General features: G+C 45.0%; 1 protein-coding gene across 1 annotated transcript in view; it reads left to right on the top strand.

Moving 5' to 3' along the window:
- Positions 1 to 23,136, top strand: part of rspo4 (R-spondin 4) — a 34,312-nt gene extending 11,176 nt beyond the window's left edge. Inside the window, exons 4-5 of the mRNA XM_041960867.1 lie at positions 2,323 to 2,529; positions 21,793 to 23,136. Of these exons, the coding sequence (XP_041816801.1) occupies positions 2,323 to 2,529; positions 21,793 to 21,932 (347 nt within the window). The 3' untranslated portion in view covers positions 21,933 to 23,136. The remainder of the gene's footprint in view (positions 1 to 2,322; positions 2,530 to 21,792) is intronic.
- Positions 23,137 to 24,658: the final 1,522 nt, after the last annotated feature.

Here is a 24,658-nt window from a genome sequence, read left to right as displayed (position 1 = left end):
TTTTGACTCAGCCCCACACACACCGTCCTGCTGCCACAATACTCATGCGAGCACCAAATGTGTGTTAATCCACGGATGGAAATAGTCCCCAACAGATGCAATATTTCCTCCTGGAACATTCGCTAAAAACTTCAGTAGCTATGAAATTGCCGATTCTTTTTAGAAAAATCACCCGTGGAGCAAATCCGTGAGCTCTTTTTAAAGATTTACACCTTCAGTCGGAACAAATGGGCTTGAGGCCGAGCGTCACAGACAGGAGAGGGGGGTCAGAAAGCACTGAGAGGTGGAGGAATACGCTGCTGAATTCGGTCTTTTCATGTGATTTGTTTGACAGTGAGAAAGAGAACTGAGTCAAACCAGTTTTATCCATTAAACTCTGTCCAGGTGTCAGTCAGACACCTGCAGAAGCCTGTTCTGAGAAACCCGAAAATGCAACAAAAACTGGAACATGCAGCATGTAAACACCTCGTCCAGGTTTCCGATTACGTGCAGATGATAAACCTGCGCGATGGTAAATGATGTGATGTCGGAGCAAACGCTGAACAAAACGTGTCCGACACAAAAAGGCCGACGCCGACGTTTTCCACTACTGCTGATCAGATGCAGAAGCGAATGCGGTCGGACGCCAGCGTAGGTTCATCTTCACTTGATGAGGTAACTCGGCGTGTGCAGACACTGCTGCTGCACCCGGAGGACGAACGCGTCTGCAGATGTCCTGTTAGAAACCAGATTCCTCCACGTTCCAGCCTCGCATCCCGCGTTCCCGAGAGCGAGCCAGAATACTAGCGTGGCCGCAAACATGCTCATTTCTCCGAACACTGTCACACCTGCACAACCTTCAGTGACGTGTTTCCTATCTAATATGTGTTTCGAGTTACTGCCTGGTATAACGCGCTGAACTCGACCCCGGCCGGCTGTAAAACGCAGGTCCGCTCTGCAGTGGATGCAGCGGTGACGCTAATCTGAGAGCTTTAATCAACAGCAGGCGTGTTCCTGCGGACTGCTTTCCTTTTATCTGGGGCCACTTTTCTGCACTATTTCATGTGTGAATGATTGAGGATTTCATCGGTTGTGGTTTGTGTGTGTGTGTTTTTTTTTTTAAACTTACATTAAGCAGATTTTGGACGAAAACTTGTGACTTTTTATAAATTGCACCTGTTTCGGTAAACTGCAATTTGTTTGAGTGAAAGGTCGTGAAAAGAAGCCTTGAAATGATTTCTGAACACTTTCAGATGGGACAAATTATTGTCCTCAAGGAAGCGACATGATTAAAGTCAACAAACTTTTGATCATGTTAAACCCGGCTGGCAGCCGAACGACACATCCAGGCTTCGACTTCCGCCTTCGTTTGGGACATTTTGTCCCGGAACTTGAAATCCTCTCCTCCTCTCATCTCCTCCTTTTCTTTCTCTTCACCCCTTCCTCAAGCAAGTCTTTTCTGTTGTGCAGCCAAACTTTCAATGCAACACGTGATTCGCATTAAAAGTCTTCGGAGACGCTTCAGAATTCATCTTCATATCTCGTTGTGTATCATCCCGCCCTTCTAAGTGAGATATATTGTTGAACTCACTCATCATTCGGTGCTGCCGGGACTCCAGATTCCCCCTCTGTCGTCCACCTGCACCATCTGCAGCTACTGTTGTTTCTTGGCAGCGTGTCCACATCTGGTTTTCATGGCGATGTTGAGGTTTCATTTCTGACTGTTGGTACACACCTCGAGCAACTCTAGAAAAGAGTCACTGGAAATCTTTTCATTTTATACCCAAAATATGACGACGATGATGATTAAAAAGAAACGCAGCCCCGCGTTGCCTGAGGTCAGCGGGCTTTCCGTTGTGGACTGCGCGGAAAAACCCAGCAAAGAGTCACCGTGAGGGTACCGACCCCTGTGTTAAAGCTTCAGACGGTGTTCATCTTTCTTAAATGATGGCGTTGTGGTTGCTGGGTCTGAAGAAAATATTAGTCTTTATATGTTGTTACAACTGCAGCTGTTATGGTTGTAATTTACTGATTTTGTTTCTCATGTGGAGTGGCACATTCAGAAACCATTTCTTTCAGTTCAGAGGAATGTTCCTGTACAGTCTCAGGCTGAGAGAGGAAGTTAAAGTGTGCATTTAGTCACAGATATAATGGACTTCAGTGCTTCTTCACCTGAAAGTGCCTGAAAAACTTTCATTGTTTTATCTGTAGGAGCACCATAAGGTCCCTGAATCCATCACATCACACGTGAATCTGGCTTGAGTACACCTGCAATCTCACGTTTTCTTTTTGTTTCTGATGTTGCGATGTCTTTAATCAGCTCGTCTCTCTCTCTAATCCCAGAGGACTGCCTGCTGGCTCCACTGGGAGAGTGGAGCGACTGGAGCGTCTGTCTCCGCGACGGCGACAACTGCGGCTTCAGGTGGGGCAAGCAGACCAGGACCCGGGGCGGCGGGCAGCCTGGCAGGACGCCTGAGGAGAAAGCGCCGTCACTCTGCCCGTCCCACAGCGAGACGCAGAGGTGCAGGATGAAGAAGAAGTGTCCCACAGGTGAGAAGGGAATGATGGAGGGAGATTACAGGTGCAAACAGAAGGTGCTGACAGATTTGAGTGTTATTAAATCTAAATTATAAACGTGCAGCAGAACCTGCCTGTTTGCAACAAGCACAGCCTGCTACAACCCATCATTTAGCTGATTTATTCTTTATTGCGTGGGACTGCCGACATCTGTGGATTCCCCGCATTGTTTGGGCTGATGTTTTGTGTTGTGTTGACACACTTGTGCAATTTATAAGGCCAAGTGGAAAAGTTTGGACCCTGTAAAAAAAAAAAAAAAAAAATTCCAGCATGTGCTACTTCTAATTAGCAATTGTAGGCTGATGTGAACCGTTTCCTTGTGAGAGGAGCAGCAGTGTAGGAGGGGGGTGGGAAGCGTTCGTGGTTGCACTCAGGCCTAATTTGTAGGGATGCACGATAACTGTTTTTTAAAACCGATACCGATAACACACACATATACCTAACATCATGACATCAGTACCACAACAAAACCAAAAACAGCGGCGCACAGTGAGAGGCGGTTGCTACGCAATGTACGTGTTTACTTTCAGAGCCGCTGCGCAGTGAGAGATGCGACAGACGAGTAGACTCATTTTAAATCAATAAAATGTGTTTTAATCACTATTTTATGTCACATTATTGAATGCTTTAGTAGTGAGCCGTGTTCTAAGCGGGATAACGTATAGTGAGCAGGTTCCTATGGAGAAATAAACCCCACTGCTTCGCGTTGGGCTTCTATGTCATCCTGAAGGAAGATACATGATCCCTTACTTAGACTTATCTATGTAAACAAACTGAAAAAAAGGGCAGTCCATAGTAAGGCAAGCGCCATCATGTCCATGATTAAATCTTCAATAACCTTAGCCCGTGGGTCATCTTTGGCAAATTTCTTGGATTTTTCGAAAGCCTCGCCGACGTGTGTCAGTCCCGGTGGCTTCTTTGCGGCTGGCTTGCTAACGTTAGCGTCTTTAGCAGGCCGGCCGTCCTCATACGCTTTCCAAACTCTGTCAAAGAGGTGGTTATGTTTCAGGTGGCTGACCAGGTTTGAAGTATTAAAACTCTCTTCTCTCTTCACTCTTTTCTTCTTTCGGCCGGCCTTTTTAAGTTCATGTTTCTATTTTTTGTGTGTAACATGTGTAAAAATGCTGCGAATGTTAATTCAAGTCAGCAACTACCAAAATTATGACGGAGTTAACGAGTTATTTTCTGGGATGAGGAGGTATTCTTGATTTTTCCCAGTGAAAAAGAGTTTTTCTGATTATGCCAACGTCACATGAACGCAGCATTCACTGCAGGCCATTCGGGTCTCATAGTGGGAGCGAGGCACTGCCATGCTGACAAAAACACATGTGTTATCGGGACTGTTCGTCATGATATCGGACTTTTCGGAATGACGTCATAATTTACTGTTATTGGCCCGGTATTTATCGGCCCGATAACTATCGTGCACCCCCACTAATTTGCACTGAAGGTGCTGGCATTTTGTAACTTACTGTCAGTGATGGGACAGGATGCAGCACATCAGACATGAGCATGAAAGTGTTTTAATTCAAGCTTATTTATGTTTGATAAAGTAAGTTCAAGCCTGCAGTCGTTTCCAATGGAAACTTCACCAACGAGCTACTTTCACCCAGCTGTCCTTTGTTACTGCCGCATTGTGAACATCACAGTCCAACTGCAGCACATATCAAATTTATCACAATGCTCAAACTCGGGAACAAGCAGTTCTTACACCAGTCAGGCTCCTCACAGCAACTCCACTTCTCTGAGGCCTCGCTGTGACACATCCAACGAGTCCAACAACAAAATCTGTTGTTTAGACGGACGCAGGGGCGCTTTCTGATCCGACGCCTCTATCTTCATTTGTCTGTGCCTCCTGAAACCGTCCAAAGACAAATCAGATTTCCTGACCCGGTTAAGGTTTGGGGAAACATCGTGGTTTGGGTTAGAACTATTACTTTGTTAAAGTCGGGCCGTCTTCGTCGTCATAGTTAAAGTAATCAGCGCTTGGTTGACGTTAGGGAACGGTTGTGGTCGTGATTAAACTAAACCAAACCTGACTCGGGGTAGGAAACGGGAAACAAACAGCGGTCTCCCGAGCTGAAGGCCAACTCTTTGTTTACTCCTCCACCTACTCCGCTCTGTAATAACATCACCTGGCTCGTCCCGTCATAATTACCACAGCTGCGAGAGGACTTTGTCACTCCAGTGTAAACACGGGCTCGTCGGGGCGCTTGCTCAAACGGCCGATCGTGTGTTTTTTCTTTGTTGGATCTCGCCGTCGTGCTGCTAACAGACTCGAGGCTCGCCGGTTTCTGTTGTGATTCGTGTTTGAACCACTACAACTCTGTTTAGGAGCGTTTGTTTATGGCAAGAGAAATGCAACACAAACACGGTACGACCCCGAGTCCGCGATGACGGCATGCGGTGGAACGAGTGAAAGGCTGTGGGGAGGAAAGCACTTCCAAAATATTTATCTGTGTTAATTAAAATGAAAACGGAAGAAATCCCACACGAGGCGACTTTTGCAAAAGAGATGTTTGTGACAGACTGTTATGGAAAAAGTGAAATCAGTTTAGAAAAGCAGGATTAGAAGAACAGTTGTCAGTTAGAGGTCACCAGTCACACTAGTTTTGCTTTTCAATAACACATTAGTGCAGTTTAATCGTGTGCAAAGATGCATCTACAGACTCTCACTGAAGCCTGAGCAGAAGAGAAGCGAGCGAGTGTGACGATGAGCTGAGCGATTACTCCTGAACGTCCACCTCGCTCGGCTAAAAAAAGGGCTCGTGTTTCTTCATGCTGGCTGCTCCTCACTCGTCACAACACCCTCAGCTTCATCATCAGGCGTTTACGCTTCTGCGTCGCCTCCGTCCGAGGACATCCAGCCTCTCAGATCGGGTGTAATCATGTCCACGGCGTTATGCTCGTCATGTGTTCTGCTTTTCTGAGCGTCCAGAAGAACCCGAAAATAGACTCCAACTGCAAACAAATATTTTGAAAGCTCTGTGTTGTGGAAATGCTGTCAATGCTGGTTAAAACTGTATTGAAGAGAACAAAAACACAGATAATTTAGTCTCATATTCCTCTGCCCTCATCAGTAACACAACTATTGTGTTGGAGACGGCGTCTGGCTCTTGTTTTTAACTCTGCGTTAAATTAATGATGAACTTCATGCAGATATTCCAAAACATTAAAAAACAAACTTGGCAGCAGTTTTTGTTCTGCCTCCAAAACCAAGTTGTTGTTGTTGTGACCTTTTGATTGTTCCATATTTATTTTTTTTCTTCCTCTTACACAAACGGCAGAAGAAGCCGTGAAGCGTTTAAACAGTGCGGAGGAATGAGCAGAGCCGTGTCGTTAACTTTTTCCAAATCGGTGAGAAATCCAGCAGTAATTTCTCTTTAAAGTCTTTAAAGTATTGTCTGGTTTCAGCGCGTGTGTGTCCCTGTGTGTGCGTGCCTGTGCGTTTTCCACTTCTCCCACAATGGAAGACAGTCATTTGAAGTAATTATCATTATCATTGTCAGATCGGATGTCCAGTGGCATTAGCAGGGGAGGAAATCCGATCCAGCAGAGTCTGGAGCAGCGATCGGGCCCGTGGACCTAATAGCACACATCTGGGATAAAAGGATGCTGTGGCATCTCCCTGACATTCCTCTGTTGTTCTAGATTAGACGGCTCTAGTCTTTTAATTCCTGCTCTCTTGTTGTTTTATTGTTTTCAGATGAGGAGGAAGGACACGGTCTCGTCTCCCATCCACTCTCCCTGCTCTTGCTTTTCTCTCTGTCTCTTCAACAATGGCAGCGAGCTGTCTTGGGCTAACAAAGGGGTTTGGTGGTTGTTTTCCTGGCAATCTAGCAGCATCTGACATAGACAGTTAAGATGTCATGCTGTCAGGGAATATCTTGGCAACGCAAATGCATTTCCATTCGCGTCCGCATTATCTTATCGACGGTAACTTTTAAAGAGCGGCGGCCCGGCGGTTTCGCAGAGAATCCTGATCACAGGGTTGAGTCCCGGTCATGCGTTGAAAGGTGAAGATCTAGGGGGACGGTTACAGGCAGCGATTGTCCTGACTCGCTGTGGGTTTGGGTTTTGGTTTGGGTTGGAGAAGCGTACTTGTGACTGGAAGGTCGGCGGTTCAGTTACCGGACCGGCAAGATAAATCTCAGGTCAAGTGAAAGAGCAGCATTTAAAGTGAAGTTTCGACGTGACGATGCCGGTAGAAGAAAAGATGATGGATCAGGACGACTAAGATTTTAGTCAAAAGGAGTAAAAAAAGAGGTATTTTTGTGCCTCACTCTCTGTCGGTATTCCAAATCATCCACTATACTTGCATTATATACTGATTTGGCCAAAATCTGACATGTAGTCTGCAGCATGCAAACAAGAGCAAATCTGCAGAATGCCAAAAATACCCACAAATCATAGTGATTCAGCAAAACTCTCCAGTATCCATCAAACTGGACTACCTCGCCTACTGCATCCCACGATGCAAAGCACCGGAGCGGCCACAAGAAGTCGCAGCAAATCGAAAAAAGTGCTGCAACGTTTTTGGCGTTGAGAAGCTCCATGAGCGCCTGCAGGTCCCAGAGGAAAGCCAGGCCCGCAACTGAAGGGCATTTTTAAGTTTGTACCTTACGCAGCTATTGTTAAGGGGGAAATGTTCACAATAAGACCGAACCAGCATGGACGTTAACACCAACAAAAATACCATCAATCAACAAGTTTCATTAAAGGCTCCCAGCTCGATTGAAGCAGAGATAACAAGGATGCAACAGACTTCAGGCATGTCGTACATACTGTGTTTGTTGGTAGTTTGTAGTAGGCAGTCGGGTATTTAGCTTCTTAACAAAGTCGCCTAATCAAAGCAGATGATGAGAGCACAAAGGCTCTTTATCCATCAAGGTTAGAACGCCATATAATAATAACTCGGCTGTAAATTTCTGCATAACTGGGAAAAAGCAACGAATCACAAACTGTGTAATTATACTATACTGTGTCCACATGTTGATAAATCAGCCTTTTCTCAAGTTTGGTCTGCACGTCTGTTCGTAAAACGGCTTTTGCGGCTACAGACACATGTTTGGTGTTAGTGTGAAAGCTTATTAGCTGTATTTATGGTGGCGATAATCCTCGTAGTCGGGCTGATTTATTCGTCTCCCTTTTAAGGGAAGAGAGCGGCAGTGCAGCTTTTATTTAGGACATAATGCATTTCCCCTTCTATAAAACTGAAAGGCGCTGCATAGCCAGTGTTTTATGATGCTGCGCAACACAAATGCAAACTGGAGGGAAACGGTGGTCGCAGTCCAGCAGCATGCATCTGTCTTGCATCTATGTTACAACAAGTTAAAACAACTGTGGCTGAGCTCTCTGTCAAACGTCCATCCTTCATTATTATTCCATTAGTGCTGCAGTTTATAGTTTTTTGAATTCTGTAAAGCCGAAATGAATGGACATAAGTCACAATAGAAAGTCCCTCGTGGCTCGTTGCCTGGTCATTACTTCTGCTCTCTGAACGCTGAAAGAGAAAGCAAAGCCTAATTCATACAAGTGATTCCTCTCGGGAACAGAATACTGCAGCTGCACTAAGATGTTTAATGTACCAAATGCGATAAAAATCAAGCACAGGTTTGGTGCAGTCCCACAGCACACTCACGTTCTGCACGCTACGGCTAGCTAGCCAAAAACCAGTTCAAAACACAGAGCGAGGCTGAAAATAAAACACAGAGCAGGCTGTCCACTGGGATCGCTAAGTCTTTGAGTGTGCACTCAGTCTATATTAACCAATATCCCATAATGCTAACAGGAAATGACCCAAGGTGTGAAGTCACTTGTGAAATGGTTCACCACAGGCCTGTATTTATAAAATACGCATTTTTTTGTAAGAACATTACAAAGGGCATGGCGTGCAGGTTTTGAAGACTCACAGATTCACATAAATCCATCTGCATAAATCCTCATATCTTCCTCTAATATTTGCCTTTTTCCCGTGATTTTCTGGAGAATTTTATGTCTTCAGGCCTCTAAAAAGCACAAAAAAGGAACTGCTTATAACTCACTGACATACGCGACTGGTGCTGAGGGGGTGGCATGTTGTCTTTAATTATTTTAATGGCACAGAAGCACTGATCTACAGGACACCCAAAGGGACAACCCATTTTCTACGCCTGCATTCACGGAGGCTACAGTCCTTCACCTGTCTGTTGATTCTGGACACCTTCATCACAGCTGGCATCCACCAACAGGTGCAGCTTGGACGGGCCCGGACGACCTTCTGCCCACAACTCGTGTGTGACCATGTGACTGAACACGATGCTCTCACACTACAAAGCTACACTCACAGTGACCTCAGAGAGGAATAAACTCTTCAACAGTTTTATTAAAAATCCACATCTTTTTAAACATAATATTCACCGCAGGACAGTGTGACTATATCACATTACATGGGGGCTTCCAGCTGCGGTTATGGCCTTCTACTGGATGTTTCCCTGTCATCATGCATACATTTTGTATAATTTGTCTCCCACAGCTGCAAACACAAGAGAATCATTTTTCCAGCCTGTGATGTTAACAAGTGACACTTTCTGGAGCGGCTCCATCAGCAATGAATAGAGACCACGTGTGACTTCATCAGGACGGACGCTGATATTATCCAGATTGTACTTTTATGGGGATATGAGCTCAGTTTCTGCTCTGGCACTCTAAGCCCTACAACAAAATTAAGATAATTTCGGTGTAAAGGCACAAGCCGAAGCATGGCCGGGGGCGTCCCGCTGGGCCGGCGCGGCGCCGTAACTGTGATGTAGACTTCAAATCTGACTGGGGACGTCATTACCCCATGTTTCCCATCACTGTACTGTCAAATAAAGCCTAAATGTGATGATAATTAGTTTAAAAACAGCTCTCCTTTTAGTTATTGTGCAGTCAAATTTAGGGTAATTCCACTATTACTACCTGTAGTATTTACATTCATACAGAGACATTTCTGTTCTCTTACCCAGAAATCACAGCAGACATGAGACATCAGCTGCATGTAAGCATCTGTTCAATCCACACTGGCTCCACCCGCTGATGGTGTCACAGTCTTCAGAAGCAGCAGCGAAAAGGTTTTCACTTACTCTACTTCCCCTCGCTCCCGATACCTCTAAATGGCTAAAGGGACACTGCGGGTCAGTCATTATAGGTGTAGTTCATAAGATCACAACATATAGACAATCAGCAATTTGAACAATGGGGGACTGTACTCTTCCTCACAGACCCCACACAGATTGGGCCTCTTCTGCTCTAATGTTAAACATGGGAGCCCCCAGGGCCGTGTGCTCAGCCCCTTCCTGTTCACGCTGTATATGCACGACTGGAACGAACTCTGGTGTGAAGTTTGTGGATGACACCAACGGCATCGGCCAGAAGGCAAACAACAATGAGAATTCGTATCCAGAAGAAATCAGCGATCCTGCAGGATGGAGCACAGAGTGCAACCTTCTGCCCAACATCAGGAAACCAATCAGCTGGTTGTAGAAAGGAGGCAAAGTGCAGTGCGGGTGAACAGTTTTGGGTTCCTGGGAATCACAGAGAACCTGTCATAGATATCACACAGCTGCATCCTGGTAGAGAAAAGATGCATTTCTTAAGGAAACCTAAGAAAGCAAAGTTCCTGAGGAGTAATAGAAAGCATCCTGATTGGAAACATTACAAACTGGCATACGATGTGCACCGTGCTGGACAGGAAGGCTCCTCCATCGGGTGATTAAAACCACCCAGAACCTCATCTGCTGAGCGTCAGTGATATCAGTGAGTTGAGGTGTCTGCAAAGAGCCCAAAAGGCACTAACAGACAAACCCGATCCAGAAGTTTCCGCCGCTGTACCACCAGCTTAGCTTAGTTTTATTTTTGCTTATGCTTATGTAGCATAAAGGGACTATAACTTGCATTTTGCTGAGCAGACAAGATGTTACTTTAGGCTCAATAGATAAAGCATTGGTTGCATCTCTAATTGCACTAATGTGCCTGTGCTGTAGGAGACATGTCAGAATCTGTGGATCGGTGGTGGTGGGCCAGTTCAACTCAACTTTCCAGGATCCGTTTTTCTTTTTTCTCTCACCACAGTCACTGACAACAGATGTGCATCAGATAAATGGAAGCTTCTGGCAGCGAGGGACCATCATGATCTAAATGATCCTGAACTGAATTCAAACCTGTGGAGTTAAATATTCAGCAGTCAGTCTGAGCACTGAATGAACTTACAGCGTGTTCTCTGGCAGAGCTGCTTTGAAGTATTACGCTGATGCTCTGGAGCTGTCTACTTAACTTTTCAGCACCGGACTGTGCCATTATTTTAAAAACGCTGAAGATGAAGATGAAGAAGATGTTTGGAATAAAGATAACGTGATGGAGACAGAATGATGGGCAGATAAAATCTTGATTGTCCTGTGTTTGTCTGACCATCCATTCACTCCTCTTCCCTCCACATGTGGTGCTCTGTACACTACATCACCCCTTTGCGCCCCTCATGATAACTACAACCACTAGAGGTCGCTGCCTTCCAAAGACGACCTATATGGCTGTTTTTCTTGATTCTTTCCCAAATTACGCAAATATGTTTTTGTCTTGAGCAAACGTTGAAACCTTACTGTTTAAATGCTTTAACTCAGGAAATGTCACCTGTTTTAAAGTTAATTTAAACACAAGATACTTGTGCTCAAAAAGAGGATTCATTCTCAGTGAAGAACCTTGGAGCTCTAATCTGCCTCTATACCTGCCAAAGAGCAGTGATTCCTAACACGTCTATGGGGGTCATCAGGTGGATACCTCCCTTTAATGGTGTTTCGCCTACTTAGTCCCACGACACCTCCAGGAGGCTAGGCGGTGAACTCCGGCGTCCCAGAGTCACCCCCCCTAGTGCCAGTTCACACTGCTCCTACACAATCCAAACAGCACCGCCACATTCAACTGACCCAGAGATGCTCCAGGTAGTGGCCAGTACCGATGCTACCATTTAGCTAATGCTAATGCTAACCGCTAACTGCTAAGAAGAACAGAAGAAGACAATACAGTACCGATGCTACCATGTAGCTAATGCTAAATGCTAACACTAATTGCTAAGAAGAAGAATATACAGCTACATTCACCGATACTGTTAATGTTAACTGCTAGATGCCAATGCTAACTGCTAAGATACTACATTGCTACCACAGGCCTAGATGCCACATGTAACTGCCAAGTGCCGCACTACCATCATCTACACCTGCCTCTCACCAACTGCACCAATAAAAGCGGGGTGTGGGGATGCAAACCCTGGTTCGGGTAGGGGGTAGAAAGTAAAGAGGTAGAGTCAAAGATGAAAGTAGGGATTGGATACAGACCCTTGTTCGGGTAGGGGTAGAAAGGTTAGAGGGTGCTGAAGGTGGAGGCCTAATCCACAGGTAGATTTATCAGCCTCTTCTAACTACTCGCTAACCGCTAACAGCTGAAGATCATCAGTTCACGCTCCGATTAAAATCACGATGAATTCTTTTCCCACGTGTATCATGTGGTCAGAAAATTTAGTGCACATCTTAAAAATGTTGTGAGAGCGTATTTGTAGATTAGATGCACGTTACACGCTTTTATCCCAGTTATCCACGTGCGCTTCAGTTTCAGCGTGTTCATAAAACAGGTACAGTCATATAAGACATACTGGAGGTGCCCTGATAAGCTATCCGAAGCTTGAGAATAGGGGCCCTGACGCTAAGCAGATATATGTATAGTGTGTAGGCTTTAGGAGCTATGAGGCTCGTCAGTTTTATAACTCAATATCTCTGTCATATTCGTTGAGAGGAGAAATCAATGTTTTATTATATGGGACTGGATTAGTTTGCAAAGAACAATCTTATATCCACCAACCAGTCGAATAAATCCTGCCTGACAGGAAGGCAGTTCTGCCGTTTCAGACGCTGATACTTTGATATGCAGGCTGAGCAGTGCAGAACTCAGCGGCCCTCTCATCCGGCTACACATGGATCTGGGTAGAGCTTACAGTGTAACACAACACAGACAGCGAGCTAAAGTACATTTTCCCAAATATCACATGCATTAAGTTAACGCATAGCGATCCCGGCGCAGACGCAGCCCCGGGGCAACTTAAACCCTGGACAACAGGCATTCATTAGAGAACAAGCAGCTCGCTGCACACGGCCTTTCCTTACTCTCACTTCTTGAATGTCCTGGATGTATTTTAGAGGCAGGCCTAAGTGAAAGATAGTAATGAGATTTCTCTTCCCTTTCAGAAACTGACCTCAAAGTTGTGGGCAGAGATGAGAAAAGTATGTTTTTTAGGTGGATTCCAGGCGTTTTCATGAGGTTGTGCGTTAGTGTGACTGATTCGATTTGGCTGGACTCGGTCCGTTTCTGCGTGCTTTTATAAGGTTTTTATCAGACCATCAAGAATTTGGAGATTCGGTCTGCTCCAAAGGTGGTGCGTGTATACGCGGTTTTGAAGTACTGAATTTATCAAAGATGCTCCTTCGTTCTGCTTCTATGCCGTATTTACAACTGGCAGGAAGCTCCTGTCCTTGCAGAGATATTCTGCACGACACCTCCCTCAGCGGGGCCTGAGAGCTGAAGCTGCAGCTTCAGGTGAACTACTCCCTGTAATTACAGAGACCTGTTCCCGCTGCATCTGCTGTGGTTCTTCAAGCCTTTGGTTTAAAGTATGCAGCATTTCTGGCCGTTTGTGACCATATTTGTGGAATATACAGAGTATTTGAGGCAGCTGTGGTTCAGTCGGGGCAGGTCCACCCCCCCTGCTGTGCAACTGTGTGTCTACTGGGTGAATGAGACAAACTGTAAAGCTCTCCAGAAGTTGAAAAGGGCTGTTTAACTGCAGTCCACGTCCCATTTATACCTCACAGAACTACTTTCTGTATGGAAGCATTTTCAGAAACAAGTCAAACTGAAACAAGGTGCAGATTCTTCTTGCCTCACGTGTCTCCCTCCTCTACAAAACCTCACTTGAGAGGTCAGACTTTGAACCGTGTGGCTTGCATATGGCTGACAGTTCATAATATTGATTGACTTTATCAAATCTATGGTTTACCAACCTTCAGCTGAATCATATCATGATGGCATGAGCTCATCGGGTTAGTCTCTACAAATTTAGACTGTCCAAATGAATGATTCTGAGACACACTGACATATTTATGATGTGGCAAACGCACCAAATCCCATTTAAATATACAAGAGACCAAACTCTTCATAGGTGTAAAACACAAATTTGATCACATCCAGTCCAAAGATAAGACCACTCAGACCCGAACTCTCTCCTCACGCGTGACCTTTCACAGAGGAATCGACGAGATGTGAGGCAAGGGGAGATACTGATAAAACACAGCCTGTTCTCTTGTAGTCATAAAATAGCCTCATCAGGGATTAACGGGAGGTCCAGAGGGATGTTTTTCGAAGGTTTTGATCAGGAATCAGGCAGAAATACATAACATGTAACATGTCAGTTCTCATCATTTTTTGGCAATGCTGATGTCATGACCCTCGGGAAGGTCATGTAGGTCAGCTGGACAACTGCTGACAAGTCTCAACAACCATGAATGGACTGTCATGACACTTGATGCAGACATGTCCGCTGACTGATGACGGTTCTCTGGTGACGTTAGTTTATCCTGCTTCATGCAGACCCGTCAACCGTCCTGTTTTTCCAGGGATTCTCCCGTATGTCTAACCTTTCTTTAAAGAAAGGCTCACTCTGACATTGACAGGAGGCATAACCGCTGGTTGATGTGACGCTGCATTCCCCTCCAGTACAGCAGGTGGCAGTATGCATGTTCACAGCGTTTCATTTCAGTCTGATTCTGACCACCTGACTGCAGCCACTTCATGCAGGAACTCGTTAATTCAGTCCTTTTTGCTGTGATGTTTTAAAGCAAGCGGTTTCCTCGTGGTGATTTTAGGATTCAATGTGCAGCCTTCTCTAAATGTAAGATGTACGAGGACGGTGCTCAGGGCGGTGGGACAGCCCAGGGTGCTGCGGCGCCGGAAAATGTCCAGTATTTCCAAATCGCAGTGTTGACAGGTGCGTGTTTAATGTCTCACATGTTCATGCTTCCCTCGTGATTCCTCTTAATGACCTCGGTGACCCATTTTCCTCCAGCGTCGCCGCGAGGTTCACGTGCGTCATCGGCATGTTAGCATTGTCACTGTGAGCATTTTAGCTCACGGATGTTAGCATTCAGTTCATAGCACTGCTGTGCCAAAGTGCAGCTCCACAGAGACGCTGGCATGACTCCCGTTTGCTTTAAGAGGCTAAATGGACCTTAACATCAGACGAGGGAAAAATGACTCTTTTTCTTACCGCCAGTCTATTCAAACGCAGCCCTGCTTGTTTCATTCCAGCGAGGCTGATTCAATACAGATGCTCCTTGTCAACACCATCCTGCTTCACATTCATACAAAGTCACCCAGTATAACCAGCCTGCTACTGTTGGCTGCCCAGTACGACCACTACAGTGGTACGCTGAGCAGCTCCAGCTGAAAACCAAAGTCTTGATGTTTCCAGTCTGGATTCAGACCTGCAGGAGTTGCATCGTGTGTTTACTTGTGTATGTTTGAGTTTGCATGTTTGTGTGTGACCCCACAGTTTCACCCTGGAGGTGTGTGTTGGCCCACATGGCTCCATGATGCTTATAGCTTCATGTGGATTTATCATCCGTTATGCTGACGCTTTTTTTTTTTTTTTTTTCCCACCACAACATGTGGTTCTGAGTGCACGAAGTCGGTCCAGAGTCAAGAGGATAAAAGCAGCATTTTTGAAAAATCCTCTTTCTTTTTGTCTTTGTCGAGTAAGTTTTAGCCCTCTGAGGCGAGGCCACATCTCAGCCTGAGATTAGTTTGATTTAAAAGGTCAATCATTCATAACCCCTGATGGCATCTGTCCATGCAGAAAACAATGGAAATAACCAGAATGATGTCTGTGGTGCTCAAAGTGCTGAAAATGACTGGAAAAGTCCACAAACCCTCCAAATAGCTTGTCTTCGACAAACTGTTCCAAAACACAAAAATCAGGACTTTTTCTGATCTGCTACCTCGATTGTTCAGGTGTTAACTGATACCTGGTTACCTGGTGTTACTTCCCAACACAAAACTCCATTTACCTCCATTATATTAGGATGTTGACAAAACATTCAAAGGTAAATATCTCAGAAACTCGGTACGTAAAACAGAAAAACATCTGGACTAGGAATGATTAGATGTCCGAAGCATCGCTAACAGCTGCAGTTCCCAAACGCAGTAGATAGGTTGGAAATCCCACCCACAGCTCAGGTACTGATCGGCAAGGTGATGGCACCATAGTAACAAACGTTGTTGTACGTTGTGGCCTACAACTTTTGAACCGTAAGTCTCAGAAAAACATGTTTTCCCCCCTGGATTCACTGGGTTTTGATTAATCTGTCCATATCTGCCCATTTGAGCACTGAAAGATTTTTCCAAAACTGTTTTTTTCTGTACTGCGCTAACAGCAATCGTTATGTAGCATAGTGTTACGTAGCATAGTGTTACGTAGCATATTGTAGCAAATCTGGACCAATCAGGAAAAAGCTTTTTCCAAATTGTTGATTTCCTGTATGGTTTTGAAATTCTGCATACATAAATGCTCATGAATCAAAATTGGCTTAAGCTCATGTCACCGAACTTGCGGCGCACGTGTTCAGATGCTCGGTCTGGACTGTGCTGCACAGTCATCCTGCCACTAGGGGGCGCCACAAATGCCAAATCATAATCATCTGCACGGATTAAGATCTATCTGATCTTTGTTCTGCAGTCACGTTCCTTTCATTGCATAAAGTTTGGTCATGGCTGGCGTAAAAAGGGAGTTAGTAAGCATAGCTCGCATTTTCATGTATGTTGCAGTTGGCTTCTAAAATTCACTGATCTTTCACCGTAGGTCCAGAGAGCTGAAAGACTTTCAGCGAATCCACTGATCTGTGACCGAAGTTTTCCTCACTATACGAAATCAGTTAACATCCACAACGCCACGATTCCTCATTCAAACGCTTGGATGTGTTTTTTAGGGCGTCACTGTTAAAGGGAGCTTGCTTTCAGTGGCGTTCCCTTTTTAAAGAAAAATAAAGCCACAGACATTTTGTAGACGGTAGAAATCAAATGTTCAGATGGTGTTCAGATCAAATGGTGAGACTGCAGTTAGTTTCCATATGTTGCTTTGATTTCTACTGTATGCACATTTTCTATTTCACCAAATGTTTCGTCAAATTTCACCAAAGTATTTGACGAAACACCCTAAACCTGCAGGATGATGTGATATTTTTTTACTGCAGTGTCTTTTTGAAGTTTAAATAGAAAATATCCTGTAGTAGTGCAGACAGCGCAGCATGAACAGAGCTGCTGCTTTAACGTCTCACTTCTCGAGCATTGACCTGTGGCTTCCTGTGCACTCACTCTGTTCTCATGATGTATTCACTGACACACATTTCTCTCAGGAAATTCCATTCATTACAAAAACGACCAAACCCGCCCACAAATCAGAGCTGAAGCATTCAACGGACGCGTCCGGACAGTTGGAAACACGCCAAAGCTTTGCCATCGGTGCGCTCGGGTCGACAGTACACATGGAAACACGAGTTAGAGTCTGTTTTCAGGGTTTAAGAGGAAAGTTGACCAACGACTGAGTGGATCCATGGAGGAGTTTGTGATGTGGCCGTACATGTAGCGTTGCGGTTTTAGAAGATAAATGGAATTCAGTAGGGACAAGGACGGCATTTGAATTTCTGTGTGTGTGTGTGTGTGCAGTCTGCCTGTAGTTAGGTTGTTATGTGAGGAGCACAGCGCTTGATTCAGTTAAGATGGCTGAGGGATGTTTCGCTCTCATGACACTCCAGATACGACCCATCTGGTTCACTGTGTGCGTGCGAGATGCAGCAGGAGGAGGTGAGCATTGCTGCGTGCAGCAGGTTTGCTCGGACTCGTGTGCATCAGGGTGTGAATCAGGTGTTCATGATGCTGGGACGTGACGACATGTGCTGCACTTCTGAGCACTTAACCTTCAGAATGATTATTTTGCGAGTCTCTGCTGCATTTATCTTCACTTAATTTTTATTTATTTTAGTTTTGACAAGGATTTTATATGAAATGTCAAAGCATGAAAGTGTTGTTCAAGCAGTCTCTAAAATATCAAAGTTTCAGAAACTCTGTTAAAACAAGCTTCATTTTTATCAATGTGAAGAGTTTTTAGAGTATTTGAACTCGTAGAGGAGCGTGTAGTCATTCAGCTGACGAGAAAAAAGTAAAGAAAACACTGACTTTGGATTTTTTAACATTGCTTTAGTACAACATCAACAAGAGAAGCAAAAGCCAAGAGGGAGAAAAGAGTTTCGAGTCAATAGTGGAGCAAAGCTCATGTGGAGGTCATGAAGAGGCCAGCGCAGGGGGGGGGGGGGGGGGGGGGGGGCAGAACCAGCAGGTAAATCCTGGACCCACAGGACCTACCGTGGTCCAGGTGCGGGAAACTAGCCGGGTGATCAGACTGAATTTTATCATGTCACGACTCAGTTACTGAGTCGGAAAGATTAGATTCGCCCATTCTGTGGCGTGGAAACAAGCAGCTCGCCGCTTTCTCCAACAATTCCTGTGACTTCTGCAGCGCTCGGTTTTTGTTTATATGCGTAATCCGGGAGGAATCCTTAAGAATGCAACGATAATCTAATAACACAGACATGTTTCCACAGCGTGAGGTTAAAACGTCCAGCTTTCCACCCCCTCTGGTCAATCCTGAGCCACCTGTTCATCCATGCACATCCCATAGAAAGCGTCTCATGGTCGGATACGATGCATGAATAGGAGCATACGTCCAGTTCTGCTCGTCTGCTCACTCTTTCTGAACATACATGTACAGACGCAGAGAGGCACTTCGGGACAGCCGGTCTTAACTCCCAATCATCAGCGCAGCGTCCAGACTCAAAGCCTCTGTGACAGCATCACTAATGAAGGACAGCTTACAGCAGCGAGGACAGACAGAGCTGGAAGAGGGAGGAAGAGATTTGAGGAAGTGGATGAGGAGAGGAGACAGGAGAAAAGGCTGGGCTCTTGCTGCTAATAAAGGGCAGATGACAGTGTGGCAGCCTCCCTCTAACCGGGGGGGGGGGGGGGGGGGGGGGGGCTCTGATGTAAACACACAGGACCAAAGCCGCTTCTCATCCCTTTGGCCTCTGACATGAGACATAAACAACAAAATATCATTCAGAGCGACGTGTGAGAAGCGATCTGCGACCGACCTCCAGCGTGGAATTTAGCTTTCACTGCTGCACCGGCGGCTACGACGTCATGAGCAGCTGGACTCAATTCAAACCCCACCTCCCACCCCCCTTCTTTTTTTTTTTTTTTTTGTTGTTGTTGTTGTTGGAGAATTCGGTTCCTGCGCCCCAAAATGCAAGCGAGGTGCGTTCGAGGCCTCCGCCATGGAGCTGCCCAAAGACTGACGGAGGCGAGCTGATCTCGGTGCATCTGTTTGCTCGCCGCCGCCCGTCCACATGTTTCGGATAGAACGACAGGGAGCCGATGGAGAGAGAAGCCAGAAGAGAGAAAGAAAACATAATTCTTTCTGAATCATTTGTTTTTCCCGACGTTGCTTTAAGAATTCCACTTCTTCTCTTCTTTGAGCCCAGCGGGAAACCTCTCATGCTGAGGCTCAGCATCTTCGCCTGCTTTAACCCCGACGAACGAACACACGACTGAAGTCAGCGACGCTGCACGACGTCAGCGATGACTTCTTTTAGCCTTCGTCGTGATTGTTCCAGGAGACGTATGAGTCTTGTTTCCATCAAGGTCTTTTTATGCAAAAAATTTGGCATGAATTTGGCAGAAAGTTTGCAGGAAGTTGTTTCGCTGTCTCGAGGTGGTTTTTGCCTTTTTTGGAAAAAGTGTTAATTTGCTAAACAGGAGATGGAAACAACTTTGCAGAATAAATTCTGACGTAGCGAACATAAGAAGCTGTTTCGGCGTCCTCATCTTGCCAGATATGCCGGAAACGCTCCTCGTCTTCATTATCTTCGTCTCCGGACAGCATGAAACACGGCTGACACGACAGAACAATCACAGCTCACCCAAACTAAACGAACTCCTGCAGACCTCCATCCATTTTCCATTCTTCTTTTACTGTTCACTCTCGCCGCTTACACCGCCACCTTCTGGCAGAACAACGCTTTGCTTAGTTTATTCGCTCCAAACCAGTTTCTCTTTTTCTTGACATTTCAAAGTTTTGCTTAAAATTGTCTTAGCGGACAGATAGAGGACGTGCATGAAAGAGACGAAGCCCCCTCATTCACTTCAATGAGGACAGTCCGTTAACCTGACTGGACGTCCTGCAGCCACATTTCACACCGTCAGAGACGACTTTCCGTTAAAAGCATCCTCTCTAATGCATAAATGATTGTTCACTTTGATGTTTTCAGAAACGTATTATTTTAACTAGAAACAAGATAAACAGGCCTGGATTGAAACTCGCAGACAATAAGCTCAACTGCAACATTGGTCCGAATATTTTCTCCAGAGATCATTTCTGGACTCTAATTAAGAAGAGTTGCAGCGTTTCAGTTCGTCTTCTTTTCTTCTTTCTGTCCTGCCTGCGTTTGTTTTTCCTCTCTGATGTCCAACCAACCTCTAAATCAAGCTCAGCGCTGCATGTTACAGAAAATTATTCCACTTTCAAACCGGAGCCAAAAACACTGAAGCTCTCCTCTCCCGTCGCCGAACATCAAAACCACATTTTCGATCTGGGCTGAACCCGCTTTAATAGCACGAGACAGCTATATGAGATATGTGGACAAGGTTTAACCTGATATGTCACGACGTATTGTGAAATATCAGAACATTTATTTATCGAGTTCAAATCCCCTGAAGTTTTGATCTCGAGTCTTCGGGCTTTTAAAAACGACATAAAATCTGATGCTTTTTTTCTCTTTCTGCAAACTTGTGGCCAAAATTCCCGTCTCAGAGCGGCGATCCATCACAGAGAATACTTTCCTGACGCTCGTCAGATCTGGACGCCGCACGGAGCGTCAGCCCGCAGAGCCCGGCGCATCAGCGCACGAAACGCTTCACAGTAATTATCCTGGACCGAAATCTGAGGCGCCCCGACACCTGAGCGTTTACAGGGCGTGAAAAAGGTGTTCAGTCACCAGGTTTGCAGCTCCGCACATTTTCCCCATCTTTGGAGGATGATGGAGGGAATCAGAGGAGCCAACACCTGCGTTTGGCTCTTCTTCTTCTTCAAACATGTAATCTGTGGTGTGAAACGTGAGGCGCAGACCGGCTGTCTGAATCCTCAGAGTGGAAGCTCACACGTTTCTGTTCGACCAACCTGAAACGACGTCGTGGGCTCTCAGGGCCGACGCTGCCCTGTGATCCAGTGCAGCACGGTGTGACGTACCCGGGTCACCGAGCGGGCGTCTTCTCGGTCTGGGTGGTGGAAAAAGACACACTGAAAGTCTGTTAAAACGTAGTTTCAGACCGTTCGTGCTGGATCTGCAGCTTCTGTCTATTTACTGGGTTAAAAATTTCAGTTGAGTATTTGTCAAAAAGGACCAACGTTGTTTTGTGTGATCTGTAATCTGAGCGCTCGCTGCAGTATTCTGGGCCTAATCATGGGTAACGTGTTTCGGTATCTGGCTGTCAGTCAAACGCCGCCATGAGAAACACCCACTCAGAGCGTGTGCTGCGTTCATGTTATTGTAATTTAGAGTTTCCAGCTTGTAAACTGTGATCACATCAACATGCACGTTATAAGTACGACTCGTCATCTCGCCATTGGACAGAAAATCCAGAAAGATTAACCCTTAATAATTATAATAGTTTTTATTTCCTCACACTGTGAAGTCGATGAAGAAACCTCCCAGCAGCTTATTATAAATGAAGGTTAAAGAACTATGTTTTAACACACACTTGAACTGTGGTGGCTGTGGAGCTGTTCAATCGTTTTTTAACATAAACGTATAAAAATTTTAACTTTTCAGCCAAATTCAGCAGCTTCGACCTTTGACCTGAATCTCAGACCAGTTCTCACTGCGCTGCAGAAAGATGAGACACATTTCTATTTCCACTGTAAGAAATACGACTGCGGTGAGGTATAATTATTAATGAATTGTTAAGCTTCTATGACTTGAGGCGTACAAAGAGAGCAGCTGGAGCCGAACGCAGATGTATGATGAGCAAAAACCTGACAAAACACTTTCTGCTTTGCTTTGTGTCTGCCAGAAAGAAGACAGAATAAAAAAGGAGGACTCGGAAGGAAGAGGGAGAGAAAACGACAACGGCTGCTCGCCAGCGACACCGTTGGCAACTCGCCGAATGGAACGACCGACGCCGGCGGAGGGCACGGGGCGGACGCGGCCTGAGGCGCGCGGCTCGCCGCGGCCATCGCCCGACATCAGAGAGCAAATCAGCGTTTGTCATGTTTCCAATCAGCTCGCACAATCTGAAACTCTATTAAAACACACCGCAATGCACCATAATTTGTTTACTGGAAACTCCAAATGAGCAGCTAACTCGATATGATGACTAACAAATTCTTACATTGTGACCAATAAGTCAACGAGCTCCACCCGGCTGCGACCGGTGGTAGCAATAAAGAAGAGTGCATGAATCCAGCTTTTATCTGGAATCTGAGTCTCTGTTCACACTTCAGCTTCTCTGATATTCAGTAACTGAACATTTCTTGTGAAACTCAGGGTCACAAAAGTTGAGAAGAAAAGTCAAATATTTGCATTTACACAACAAATCCTCCAGATGGAGCCAAACGCAGCAGCCTGCAGCTCTGACCGATGTGTTTTCTCTTAAAGAACGTCCAAAGCTCACTTTTCCTGAGAGGCCTGAAACCTGTGGACTGAAGATGGGCTCAATTCTTCTTTACTGCTTTTTTAATGTGTTTCCTGACACGTTGCTGCCACCTGTTGATCGGCACAATAGTGTGAAACCACTGGCGGGAATGTGTGTCACGTGACCTCGTGCACAACATGAGCAAAACAAAACTAGCCAATTAAAGCTCTGCAGCATTAAAAGTGGTCGAAAACGCCACAAGGGAACCTTGAATTTACCAAACCTGCCATCAGTCCTGCATCTATGCTCACCTGCGCAGCTGCTCACCTGCTCGTGCACAGTTAAACTCCGCCCCTCAGAGATGTGTGTGTGCTATCGTTTCCTGTGAGTCTTTCCAAATGTGAGAGGCCAAAGTAGAAAATGAAAAGCATCCATCAGCAACCCTGAGGTTAAAAGTTATCTCTGCTTTGAAAAGTTTTTTTTTTTTCTTTTTTTAAATTCATCTCATTAAGCGTCTTCTGGTTGGCTGATTTTTTTTAATGGAAAAAATGTAAATACAGACAAGAATCTCCCTTTTCGTGTTTCGCTAAAGTTCGTTCTGTTTGTTGGAAAAAAGAAGTAATTTCTCACGCAGTAAAACTTCAACTTCATGCTTTGAATCACATTTTAGCTTTTTAACTGAGTCACCTTTCCATTTAAATGCTGCATAAAGGAACGTCAGACAGCGTGTGAATGAAACGTTGCATCAGTTTTGGCATCTGCCCGGTGGACTAAAAGATCTCCTGTCTGTTCATTGGCTAACTTCTGTCACTTGTATATTTATCAATACTTCTACGACTAAATGGGATTTTGTTCCACGACTTGATTGTAAGTTTCAATAAATGTATATTTTGACGCAGCGGCCTTCGCGCACACTTTCATTTACTGACTAAACTACAACTGTTCTTCTCAAAAATGCTTGAACTCGTAACATCACATACACAGACTGGTTTCCATACAGTTTAAATATGACACAGTGCTAGATTTCAGGTGAGTCAGTCCCTGTTTGACTGTGGCACCTTCACCTGTCTGCTGAACGCTTGTTCACAGGTCAAAAGTCGTCCAGCTGTTCGTTTCAACGCGGCTAAATTTGGCTGAAAACGAACGAAAAAAATCCTGCAACTGTTTCCTGATCTAAATATCACAGCAAAGAGAACGTGACCTCACGTCTGAAAACCGTCTCTTTTCAGCTAAAGTTGCCAAGCTGAACTTAAACTAAAGCACTAACTTGGTGATTTATGCTTTAGTTGGATTCAGTCGCTGCTGTTTAAACCTTAAAGAAAGCAGGAAGTTGCCGTCGGGTGAAGCCGAAGTTTACAGATGTAACTTCAGACATCGCAGCAGCGACGGACGACTGACAGAAAGAAGGTGGAGATAAAGCTTTAAATACGTCTTTGATAGCTGGCTACACACCAACGTGGTGCAACGTACATTTACTCCAGTACAACTTTGAGGTACTTTGTACTTCACTTATTGCCATTTAATGTCTCATATACTTCTGCTCCACTGCATTCCAGAGGCAAGTATTGTACTTTTTACTCCATTACATTCATGTGACAGCTTCAGTTACCTACAGATTCACATTAATACAATATAATCATCAAATAAATTATTTTGCATTGTTGCAGACTACATTTAATTGATGAACGCATTAATGCATCAATAATTAGAATCTAAATATATATACATATACACACAGCATGTATTTCTACATGCTGTAAGTATTTCTACATGCTGTATTGGTACTTTGCATTAGTAAAATATCTTCTTCCATCACTGCTACAAAGGGTTCCAGCAGCAAAGTACTGAGGAGTTCAATAGCTGTTAACTGAAATGTTTTCTACTGTACCCCCCCGTCAGTATGTGATATTAAAGGGCTGCACTTCTGTCCTTTTACTTTGTAAGTGCTTTACAAGGTTTCCACCACTCATTCACACACACACACACACACACACTCTTTCTCGCTACCTGTTCAATCCTTTCAGCATTACAGGGCCGCTGCAGTCTTTCCCAGCATGCACTGAAAGCAGAGCACTGCCAGACCACTTCAGGGTCACTGACCTCAACCAACCTGAAACACGACACAAAATTAAAAAATTACAGCGGCGATTCCAGTGAAAAAAAAACCTCCACAGACTTCATGAATTACTCACCGAGAGCGAAAGAAAGTTGAAAGTCATCTTTTATTGCACAATAAAAGATCACACATACCATGTTTTGACTCATGAGATTGGTCCACATGGGAATACAGAGAGCTATAGTTACA

This window comes from Chelmon rostratus, chromosome 2 (genome assembly GCF_017976325.1).
Source record: "Chelmon rostratus isolate fCheRos1 chromosome 2, fCheRos1.pri, whole genome shotgun sequence".
In the NCBI taxonomy this organism is placed as follows: domain Eukaryota; kingdom Metazoa; phylum Chordata; class Actinopteri; order Chaetodontiformes; family Chaetodontidae; genus Chelmon; species Chelmon rostratus.
This window is presented reverse-complemented; position numbering and strand designations above follow the sequence as displayed.